Here is a 12,287-nt window from a genome sequence, read left to right on the forward strand (position 1 = left end):
CAGTTTAATCGCAGCAATGTCCGGACTTTTGAATGTTTTGATTTTGGTCGGATTTTAGCACACCTAATTTCATTTTGTGGAGAAACAAAAGAACTTGTGGATCACATGTTTGCTTGCAGGGGGTCGCCGCTTCCGACGGTGGGTCGGCGGCCCCTTCAACCAGCGGATCCTCAGCAGCTTTGCGCTGCTTCGGATCCTTGGCCTCGGTTAAGCGGCAAAGCCGCGTTACACTGGATTCGCTGCTTGCAGTAGAAAATTCGAAAAGTAAATAAATAAATATGTGTGTGTCTGGTGAAGTATTTGACCGGACAGCGTTTTTGTTCATGTATGTATGCCTTCGCAATTTTTTTTTGAGTGGTTTGCTATGACAACTTTTAGAATAAGTAATCCGCATAATCGAAATAAAGAGAATGAATTTTAGTAAAAGTTGTATTTTAAAAATCGTCGAATATAGTAGGTTCGACTGAGTTTATGGAGTAAATCTCGTCTTTGTGAGTTAGATAAAATCGATGATCTATATGAATTTGCTTATTTTTGTGAATGATTGGGTATAGACGTATTTTGTTGAATATTCTCGGGTCGAGTTTTGGCATTTTTATTATGAGTGCAATTTCCAAACTGTTCGTTGCCACTGATGTCGTCGCATAATTCATTGCCTCCAGAGCAGTATGAACCGTTATATTTTCCCTAGCTAAATCATTGATTAAAATATCAATTTCACGTTGGCTCAGAATTTTTTCGTTTACTATTCCTAATTTAGCCAACAAGATTGTATCAATTATCTGATTCAATTTCTTTGATAAGTAGTTTAAATGAAATAAAATCTTAGTGGAATAAGTTTCGGCTGATCTTGTGTTAAACAGATTGATTGCCTTTTTCGTTTCAAACATTGCTTCCTTCAATTGTAGGTTTATCTCACGGTTAATCCTGATCTGCTCATTATTGTTCATAATTAAATTATTTATGGTAGAATTGATGATTCTCAAATCATTGGCATCTGGACTGCCAGCTATAAATTTCCAAACTGTGCCTAAGCTATCCCAACGTTTATGACGTCTGATAGGGTCTATGCTTTTTAATGCAAAATCTATTTCGTTAAATTTTTCTATTATTAAGTCGGAAAATTGATTTCTGCTAAAGTTTTCAAACTGATCTCTAAGGCTTTTTACTTGCATTCTAATAGTCGTTAGATTGAAGTGATGAATGTAATATGTGTGGTCAAGTTTGATCCGTGCCTCGCCTTGATCGAAGATCATGACTGGTTGACGTCCTACGTCCCGTAAGTCGAGTGTCACATCTTGTATCGATTGAAGTTGGTCTGGTTGAATACATAATAGCAGTAGTAGTCTGAAACGTAGAAGTAGAAGTCACGTTTTATATTTTCCTAATTTTCAGGTCGTCTTTGTGGATTCGTCGGTTATCGTCAGTCGTAATTGTGCTTTTGTTAACTTTCGAAATTTTTATTTTTTTGAACCTTTTCTTGTGTTTAAGTCTTTGTCGGGTCGTCTCGTATGCGTCTTGATTTTCTTCGATCGGTACAGGTTTCTTTTTTTTATTATGGTGTTCCAACGCATTTTTCTGGGTTCGTAGTAGGTTTCTGTAAGTCTTTTCGATAATGTCCGGTGTACGAGGAGAGGGAAGAATTATTTCCAAAGGAGTGAAATTTGTGGAGGAGTGAATAGAAGAATTATATTTCTGTACGGATAGTTGGATCAGGTCTGGAGTTGAGAGATTCGGATTTTCAGTTTTTGTTATTCGGTAAATTTCTAGGAGCGTTGAGTGGAAACGTTCAACGGTTCCGTTCATTTCGCTCCGTCCGGTGGCGGTTACATATGGGTTGATTTTGTGTATGTTGTAAAAATTAACGATCTCTCCCGTCATAAAGGATTTTTCACCATCCATCACAAGTGTGTTTGGTGCTTTGTACTTTAAGAGAATATCCTTTATTGCTGGTATGAGGTCGACGGCTGCTCTTGATTCGATTTGTGTGACTTGAGCGAATTTTGAAAATTTGTCGACATATGTCAAAAAGTGAAGACTCTCTAAAAACATAATGTCGATGTGCGCTATTTCAAATGGAGCCTTTGGAATTGGTGTTTCTTGTATAGGAAACTTTATCGGGTTTCCATCATATTTGCACTCATGACAAATCTGACAGTTAGTGATAAAATCTCCTACCTTTTGAGCTAATTTTGGAAAGAAATAATTTCGAAATATTTGCTGTTTATTTTCCTGTGCACCTCTGTGGGCTCTGTAGTGTTCAGTGCGGATGATATTCCATTGGTCATCTTCCTCAGTTATGTCTTCAAGCATATTCTGAGTGAAACGAATCGTTAACAGATTTTGTTGTCCGAAATGTCTTTTATAGACCTCTTGCATTTTTCCCATTGTGTTCTCATCTGTTAACAAACCATTTACTTTAGAATAGTTAAAGTGGTTTTTTAGTACCTGTAATAATGAATCATCGTTAATTTCATTTATATAAATTGTAATTCTTGTGTATCCTGAAAATGGGGTTTCTGTTATTGTTTTATCAGGTCCTTTCTTTATTACCACTTGATGACGAAATACGTTGATTGGCGATTCAGTCGAAGGTGTATAAAAGTCGTCGCTATTTTCGGCTGAATGTTGGGTTGCTGATAGGGAGCATACAATTCTGCTTAAGGCGTCTGCCACCACGTTTGCTTTTCCTGGCTTATACACTATTTCATAATCATGCTCTTCTAAATATGCCTTCCATCTTTTGAGTTTTGCATTTGTATTTTTTGGAGATAAAGCAAACGTTAACGGTTGGTGATCAGTTAGAATTTTAAACTTCGCCCCGTATAAATAGTTTCTAAATACTTGCAAAGACCAGAAGATCGCTAACATTTCCTTCTCTGGCACAGAGTATTTTTCTTCCGTTGAAGACAAAGTTCTGGAAGCAAAGTGAATCGGTTTGTCTTTGCCGATGTCACCTTGGGATAGGACAGCACCTATAGCGAAATCAGATGCGTCCGTTGTGAGAATAAAAGGTTTCCCATAGTCTGGGTAAATGAGAACGTCACACGATTTTAATACGTTCTTCAACTTGTCGAAGCATCGTTTTTCATCACTCGAGAGCGAAATTTTTCTATTTGATGAGGGATTTCTTTCCCCCCGAAGAAGGTTTGTAAGAGGTTTTGCGATTTTCGCAAAGTCTTTTACAAATCTTCGATAATAACTCATCATTCCTAGGAAGGAACGAAGCTCTTTGAGATTCTTAGGCTCTGGGTACCTATTGATAACTTCAATTTTTTTAGTGTTAGGTTTGATTCCTTCAGCACCGATAATAAATCCTAAAAATTCTATTTCAGAATGCAAAAACTCGCATTTGTCCAACTGAATCTTGAGATTTGCATTATTTAGTGTTTCTAGAATTATTTTAAGATTTTTCAAATGTTCGTTTAGGGTCTTTCCAAACACGATGACGTCATCGATGTACACATAGCATATTTTCCCTATGTGATCTCTTAGCACGTCGTCAATTGCCCGCTGGAAGATCGCAGGAGCGTTCTTCAAGCCGAACGGCATTCGAGTGAACTCATATTTCCCGTTGTTGATGGCGAAAGCCGTTTTCTCGATATCTTTCTCCCTCATTTTAATCTGGTGAAATCCAGACGCTAAATCAAGGGTGGTGAAGTATTTTTGACCCTTTAGTTGATCTAAAACATACCCAATCTCGGGCATTGGATATTTATCGGGAATTGTCTTCTCGTTCACCTTCCGATAGTCTATCACCATTCGGAATTTTTTCTCTCCTGAGGCATCGGGTTTCTTTGGTACAACGCATACTGGTGCCGTCCACGCTGAACGAGATGGTCGAATAATACCATCTTCCAGGAGTTTGCTGATTTGCTTTTTTACCTCGTCTGCATAGGCAGCAGGGTAAGGATATACCATCTGATGAACTGGAATATCATCGGTGGTATTGATTGTGCACTCAACGTTTGTTGAGCATGTTAATTTTGCATTTGTTTCATGAAAAACTTCTTTTGAGCTGTCGAGGACAACTCTTAGTTGATTCTGCTCCTCTTCAGTAAGATGAGCTGTTCGAAAAACGCTATTGGAAGTACAGTTTGTCTGAGAATATTCGCAGAGAGGAATGACAAGTTTCTGATTATCAGAATACAAGGTCAAAGTCCTATTAGGAAAATCAATATTTGCATTCAAGTCATTCAGTATTTCTGTCCCTATGATTCCGTAGAAAAATGAATGGAACTTATGTAACAGAAATTTAGTAACGTAATTAATTTTCGGATAAAAAAAGTTTATATCTATCGCAGAGGTTGCGTTAAATTTACCGTTAGCACTAGTGATGCCTTCGGCATTGAAATCATACGGCCTGCTGTCCTTGTAGGCCCAGGCAAGTTTTGGATTGATTAAGTTAATGTTTGCTCCTGTATCTACTAAAAAGGGGAACTGTCCACTAGTAGTCTTCAAGTTGATGTAGAGCAATATAGGTTTCACCAACTTGAGTTCCATTCTAAAAAATGGGTGGCTGTAGCCTCATCTTGCTGCGGTTCTTGTTCTTGCGTATCTAATTTAGGTTCCGGTTCTGCCGGTGATTGCATATCATAATATGGATATGAATCGTCGTAATAATCATATTCGTAATTATAGAGATCTTCTGTTCGATCTTCAAAAATGGTATCGATAGGATGAGCGTGCTTTTTGAATGGGTACGGATATGCTTGCCCCGATATCGGCGGTGGTCTTTTAAGATTCATTGGTGGCCTGTTACTAGAGATGGTCGGGTTTCAATGTTTTCGAACCCGAACCCGACCCGAACCCGAGCGCATGAAAATTTAAAAACTCGAACCCGACCCGAGCCCGAAATTATAAAATTTGAAAAACCCGAACCCGACCCGAGCCCGAACATTTTAAAACTTAAAAACCCGAACCCGACCCGTACCCGAGAATGAAAATTTTTTTATACCCGAACCCGACCCGACCCGAGAATTTTAAAATTTGAAAACCCGAACCCGACCCGAACCCGAAAGTTTAAAATTGGAGAAGCCCGATCCGAATCCTACTTGCAAATTCGGAGAATCAACCAAAGATCTCGAAGATTTTTAATTCTCATTGACTCATCTAAGAATAGTAGAATCATTCGAATCTGAAGTAGCACCATACGCATTGAGTTATGTCTGCATTTGGAAAAACAAGTCACTACCGAGTAGAATCCGCATTTATATTTACTATTATTGAACGTCAAATTTGTAACGTGCTGAGAAACTTGATAAATCATTCATATCTTAACCGGAAATTAAGTTAAATCGGCGGCAAACTCATGGGGAAACAGAAAGCTTAATGGTCACAGTTTCCAACAACCTTGCCCGTCGTAATCGACCAAAATTTCTGATTTTTTATCAGAAACCATTCCTGAAAGGCAGTTTCGTATAGTTTATTACATGTATTAAATTAAGCTATGGCAATTGGCAATTCGTATTCGACAGTTTACATGACGTCACCCACGTTACTGGTTGGAACGGTCAAACCTGTATCGAAGGGTATCAATCATTTTCTGACGTTATTTTATGCTTCAGATTATACGGTATGCGCGCCAATAGAGATGCTTCGACATCTCCAATGGAGCTCTCGGAACGACTCCAAACTTAAAAATCTGTTAATGGCTTCAACAGAACACACAAAATTTTTGCGATCATTTCGTTAAGTTCGTAGAAATTCATGTATTTTCATGAAGGAATCCGGATCATGCAACAGCTAGGCCGGGAACAATCTGACAGAAAGTGCTTGTATCATATATGTACCACTGATTTGATAATGGTGCTATTATCCCATCACCATATGAGTGTCATGAACAACGAAACCTGGCGGAAGTGAAGCTAGGTTTAGGTCTGATGGAACAAAGATAGTTTCTAGAAAATAAATTTGGCATAAACTATCTGCTTTTAAAAAAATAATGTGCCCTTTTTAAATTTGAGCCGCCACAATGACACCAAAGTACCACCAAATTTATGAGTCCAAATACTTATTTTTCCGTTACAGTTTATTGCAAGAATTGCAAGAAATCTTTATCATAAACCAATTTGATTATTAAACTTCCGTGAAGGCAGGTACAACCTATTTGTTTCATTTGACCAATTTAACAGTGCTTGCTTAAAGTTTGTTTGGGGTACAAATGTACCCCACAAAACCTTTAGCGTTAGTGTTTTGTCATGTGTACATAATTCAAAAAAAAAATACATCTTTTTTTAAAAGCGAAATATCGATACATAGTAAGCGAGAAACTTGTGTAAAATTGTATAAGTTTCAACTTTGCTGAATAATAGTATCTGTTATTTGGTATAACAAAGCACTATAGCAAAGCAACTAGAAAATGCGCTTGGATCGGTATCGTAATTTTTGCTTTTGCGGATGAAAGAGTCAAAACACATTCGTGAATATGATTTGTATATACTATGCAAGACGCATCATTCGATTCGTTATCTTCTGCAGCCCAGGCTCTGGAACATACTTACTTTATATACACGTACCATGCACCGGCTCTACCTATTCCTTCGACGCCTTCCTGTTTCATCTCTGTTACTGCATATTGCTGTATATTTAACGTTTGTATTGGCGTTTGGTTTTAAAAAAGTATCGGAATAAATATACTTTTTGACCGGTTTTTGAAAAAAAAATTAATAAGCTTTACAACGTCGTATAAATGGTCAAAATCGATTTGAAACTACCGGAGTTATAGCAATATGAAGAAAAAAGAGCATTTTGACGACTTGTCTATACACAATGAAATATTACCTAATTAAATAGCCAAAACACGAATATTTATAAACAGGTTACTTTACGAATGATTTTAGAATAAAATTATCCAATTTAATTATAAATTTAATAAAAGTTAGACATACTAGAGCGATTTTAGTTCTGGGGTACGAATGTATCTCACAAAACCGTTTACGTAGAGAAAAAAGTCGCCGCGGCCTAAGTATCGGTTTTAAAGTACTTGTCGAAATTTATATTCCATTATAGAAAGTTGAACCGATATTTTCCGATAAATTCCTGTTGACTTGGTTTATTATTAATTATCATGAAAAATAATAAGCAAAGAGATTTTAGATGTGAAATACGTATTGTTGAATGATCTTTCATGAATGTTCGTTTAAAAAACTAAACAATTCAGGCAGTTTGCGAATCTGAAGAGACGGAATTTTATGCAAGAATGAAAAAATACAATATTTGAGCACCAGAAAATACGACGAATTCTAGCGATTCAGAGGTGCTAACATTTGGTACGGTTATATGTGTCATCCATTCGTAGTGAATTAACTACTACAAAAAAGACTGCGTTTTGTGTATAGACGCAAACAGTGTCATGAAATGGATGGGTTTTTTTGTTCAAAACCCGAACCCCGACCCGACCCCGATAATTTCTAATTTGAAAAACCCGAACCCGACCCGAGCCCGAAAGTCCAAAATTTCATAAACCCGGACCCGACCCGAACCCGAGAATTGCAAATTTGAAAACCCGGAACCCTACCCGAACCCGAGAAGCTTAAATTTACAGAACCCGAACCCGACCCGAAACCCGTCGGGTTCGGGTCGGGTCCGGGTTTCGGGTCCAAAAACCCGAACCCGACCATCTCTACCTGTTACCATAGTCCACATTGTGTGTTCTCATACTCTGGTCAATATCCATCGGCTCGGGTTTCGGTAATGGTTTCGCAGCCCAAGGCCGTGGGGGTGCCTGGAATGGATTAGGCTGGTACTGAGGTCTGGTTTGGGTGAAAGGATTGGCTTGAAAGTGTTGCCTGCCAAATGATGGCATCTGTGAAAAATTCCTTGGGGCTGGAATTGGTGGAGATGGATATCTCCTTGGAGGTGGTCTAGGAGGAAGCCTATTGATTTCCAAATCCCTTGGTTTGGGAGTTGGGGTGAAATGTTAATTTCGAAAGGGTGCCGATCTGGTATCCATATTGTGGTAGTCTAGGCAAAACTGATACGCCTGGTTTAACGTCTTTGGATTGAATGTTTTTAGTAAATGACACAGAGGTTTTTCTAACCCTCGAATAAATGCATCTATTGCTTTTTCTCGAAAATAGTCAATGTGTGAATTAGCATGGAGGAACAGTTTTTCCTCCGTTTGAATTTGAGCTACTATGGATGAAAGTAGTTCGTTCACCCTGGAGTAGTAACTGCCTAAACTTTCAATGGAGTTCTTTTTAATAGTTGTTAGTTCGAAGTCCAATGTTTTTATATCACGCTTATCCCTGTAATATAGAAGCAACGTCGATTTTATTTGTGCCCAATCATGCACAATGTTATTCGAATTGAGAATATCGGCTGCTTCGCCTCTAATTTTTCGTCTCACGGAGCGTTCAATTAAATCAATTTGAGCTTCCGTGGCTCCGGCATCTCTGTACATGCAGAAAATGCCCTCAACATCTGTAAGCCATACTAATAGTTCTGTTGGCTTACCATCAAAATTTTGTAAATCACGAATGAAATCTGGTAGTTTTCCTAATTCAATAAATTGTTGCATGGTCAACTGTGCAGCCGCAGGAATTGGGGCTGGGTGTTCCATTATTTTTTTGAAGTAAAAGTTTAATCTAGATTTTTTCTTACTAATTTTGACGGAAATTTATTTTTAATGAAAATTGATAATTAACACTTTTTCGCTATACACCTGTACTCTGGATTTTCTTGGATTTTTTTGTCACTAACACTTAGAATGATAAAAAATTATTGGTACTTACATATAGGACCGTGTCCTCGGTTCGGCCGGCATGAGTTAATCCGGTCTTCTTTTTGGCGTTCCACCAAGTGTCGGGGGAGAAGAGGCAGATATTTTGGGTTGCTCCGTTTTGCTCTGCTGTGTTGCATCCACTACTCCGGACCCTACTATCAATTGGGATAATCCACGGTGTCCTCGCTTCTCGCTTTGTGTCGGGTTTTTTAACTTGTATGTGGCTCCTTGGACCACCACTATTTAGATTTTTGCACTTTTTTGCTTGGCTCTAGAGACCAGGTTGTAAGATTTTTTTCACAAGTCACTCGAACACTTATACACTTCCCGTCACGAGATGGATCTCGCCGGAGCCTCCAGTTAAAAATAAGAGTTTGTGATACTCTTTTTAAAAAATACAACTACACTACTCTACCGTTCCACATCGAATGAATTTATTTCAATTAATTAGCCCTAACTACAGTTCAATACTGCTAACTCTGCAATCCTCGCGGTGGTGCCATCCATCCGGTCACACGTTGCCATCGATTGGGTCGCACGTTGTCGTCGTCTAACAAAAATGCCTAGCTTGGCGATTGCGATGTTTGCCGGTTGTCTCGAGGAACTTCGACGTCAGCACCTGAGTCGCGTGGCTTCATCGTTAACTCGCTTATTATTTCCACCACCAGCGAGATAAACTGCCGCTCGACCTTCAGCTGTTTTTTGTTCAAGCCGCATCTATTCGATGTGTCTTCACGTGGTGCACTCCAATCAGCTTTGACCTTCTACCTAGTTTGTGGTTCTAGGTAATCCGTTAACAACATTCCGGTATACAAACTGCAGTGCAAAGGCTGTATACGACTTGGTATTTTACCAGTTTTTTCCACCCCAGCACGTACGTCACCTCTAAATAATCTAAAATAACACGCAATTCGTCTGGAGTGATTTCAGCGACAACGGAAAATCCACGTGGTATATTGGCGGCTGGCAAAAATTACAAAGCCTGAATTCGCTTGTACGCTTCATACATGTTGTTTCCGTCCTTTCTAAATAATAGAACAAGACCGGATGTTTGTATTTTTTCCATACATTTTTAGAAAAATGGAAAAAGCAACCGACTTTTTTTGGCTTCCGGAAATTCGTGCTCGAAAGCATTTAGCATCGATTTCTCGAAATCCGTCAAAATTACAGGAGTGACTAATTCAATGTCCGACAAACAAATGTTGATGGCACCCTCTTGAATTTTAATGAAACTTTCTGTACATGAAGACTTTGTCACAAAAAGCCACTTTGCATACTTTTTTTTCCAAAAATAATCTAGACTGTCTTTTGAAAAGGGTAAAACTTTTTTTTGCCATTGTTTTTTTCAAATGGCTATAGTCTAAAAATGACAAATCCTGCAAAAAAAAAAATGATTTTCACAAAATTAGTCAAATTTTTGAATAAAAATATAGACAAAATTCTTCATCGACCCCTGCACTGAAAAAATCGCTTTAAAAATTCAAAATCGATTTACAAAAAAAAACCATCTTTGATTTGGATGAAATTTTGTTCCAAAATAGGTAATTATTTTCCCTACATAGCGTCAAAAACTCAAATTGGGCAAAAGTTATTTGAAAAATAACTTTTCTTTGCCCAAACTGATTTTTTTTCAGTGTATTTTTATCGAAAACTAAACCAATAAAAGTCCTAATCATCTCAGAATCCAATTTCCCAACTGCTAGTTGGCTGATACATGCAAAAAGTATCAGTAACGAATTTGGTATATATTCATAACAAACTTGAATGAGGGCAAAGATAAGCCGAGATTTAACTAAATACCACTTGGAGGTGTACGAAGAAGTAGCTTGTACCCGCCCGTGAGGTAGAGATTGATGGTGCAGTCTCCAACAATTAAGGCCATAATTGAGAAGTATGGAGTTCGCTTCTTCAAGAATCTTTTGCTTCGGCCAGTGAAAATTCTTATTCGCAAGCAATTGTGTTCAGGAAAAATCAAGGTGTACATGAAAAAAAAAATTAATCTCATTTCGAACCTTTCGCCGAATCTGCTCTTCTAAACTTTGATCTTTTGGACGGGTCAACCTGCTCGCCTTTTTGTACCGCGAGGCATGACGTCGTTGCAAACAATTCGGCCTAAAGCGACTTATTGTATAAACAAGGTACGCTGTGAAAAATGCGAAGAGAATCATGAAAAGTTTTCCTGCTGTGGAGAGACTCCGCATGATCTCTCGACATATCCCGCATATAAATTATGTAAGGACAAAATGAAACATTCTTTTAAAGGAAAGCTCCGATAAGAAATACAAAAAACGCTACGCCACCGACAACGACTAATTTCTATGCTTCCTTGCACACTAAAGAGCGAGAGTCTGACCATCCCATTGTGCGAACATCTTCTAATGTCCGAAAGAAGAAAATCAGTTTCAGTAGAAAATCAGTAGTCTCGGTAATCTTGGAAACTAGCAGGAATTTCCACATGGGACATCAAACATCCCAAGTGTCCTTATATTTCAGTCCCTACACATTCCCCCAGGTTTTACACAATGCATTTGCACTACGATTAAAGGTCAGATGAAACGAGTACCCGACGCAGACAACCGTGTACAGTCTTCTACTTCGTGGTGGGTAGAGATTGCTTAGAATTATACGCGAAAGGGACTTTTGAACGTCGGATCGCCCGATTTTTTCCCAATATACACGACGCTACAAATGCAAATGAAAAACTTGATGAAAGCTGAAAAACGCGATTATTGGCACCAGTCCGTCGACGGATTAACGGATAGATCATCAGAGAAACAATGCAGCTATGCATCGCTTTTATGCTAATTATTACGACAGTAGTGGTGAGTGCAATCATAAAAGAGGCTGTGCTGCCAACATTCTCCCCACAAAACTGATGGTTTTATATTTACCTATCAACGACCATGCCCTCATCGTTACAGTTACGGAAGGCTCTCCGTTTGATGAAGCATGGAAAGCACTCTTTGTATTGCATGGGGAAAACATGGGAGATTTTGAGTACTTTATGTGATAAATCATAGCAGATTACCTTAGTTTGAGTTTTTTCTCAGTGCTCCATTCCGGGTAATGAGAAGGCGGGCACTTGGATTAGAATAATAATAAGAAGGTGGACATTAAGGCATTACACGGTGATATTCATGAAAGATCGCGTAGCTTGAACGAGTTTTTAATTATTTCTCCTCAGGGGATGCTCGAAAATTGGCACATTTCGTGGAACGATGGAAGCTCAGGAATCCCAAATGTATCAACAACCCTTGGTCTAAGAGAATGGATAAGGGTCATGACTTCATTCGGGGGATATCTCGGGTCATGTACAATCATTATACGTAGAATGTCCATCTCCGGCGCATTGGGGTCGTGGAGAGCGGTTTCTGCGCTTGTGGTGGCTGTTATCGCGATATTAAACATGTTGTCTGGTCTTGGGCTAAGTGTTCTAGTAGGAGATCTCCGTTAAACGCATCCCTTCGGCCTCGTTCCACTCCAGTCCGAGATACTATACCAAATTCGTTACTGATACTTTTTGCATGTATCAGGCAACTGGGAGTTGGGAAATTGGATTCTG

At 38.7% G+C, this 12,287-nt stretch overlaps 1 protein-coding gene across 1 annotated transcript; it reads right to left on the reverse strand.

Moving 5' to 3' along the window:
- Positions 1-434: 434 nt before the first annotated feature.
- LOC131686848 (uncharacterized) lies at positions 435-3,921 on the reverse strand. The gene is made up of 2 exons (XM_058970842.1): positions 3,257-3,921; positions 435-1,347 (listed from the first exon to the last, which is right to left on the reverse strand). The coding sequence occupies exons 1-2, from the start codon at positions 3,919-3,921 to the stop codon at positions 435-437; spliced, it is 1,578 nt and encodes a 525-aa protein (XP_058826825.1).
- Between the last annotated feature and the right edge of the window lie 8,366 nt (positions 3,922-12,287).

The sequence above is a fragment of the Topomyia yanbarensis genome, chromosome 3 (genome assembly GCF_030247195.1).
Source record: "Topomyia yanbarensis strain Yona2022 chromosome 3, ASM3024719v1, whole genome shotgun sequence".
In the NCBI taxonomy this organism is placed as follows: Eukaryota; Metazoa; Arthropoda; class Insecta; order Diptera; family Culicidae; genus Topomyia; species Topomyia yanbarensis.

Bases quoted from the DNA above. Each gene is read 5' to 3' on its own strand.
- LOC131686848 (XM_058970842.1), bottom strand. From the start codon at position 3,921: ATGGTATATCCTTACCCTGCTGCCTATGCAGACGAGGTAAAAAAGCAA. The intron at 1,348-3,256 runs GTACCCAGAGCC...TCTACGTTTCAG, and splicing joins AAAATTGAAGTTATCAATAG to ACTACTACTGCTATTATGTA.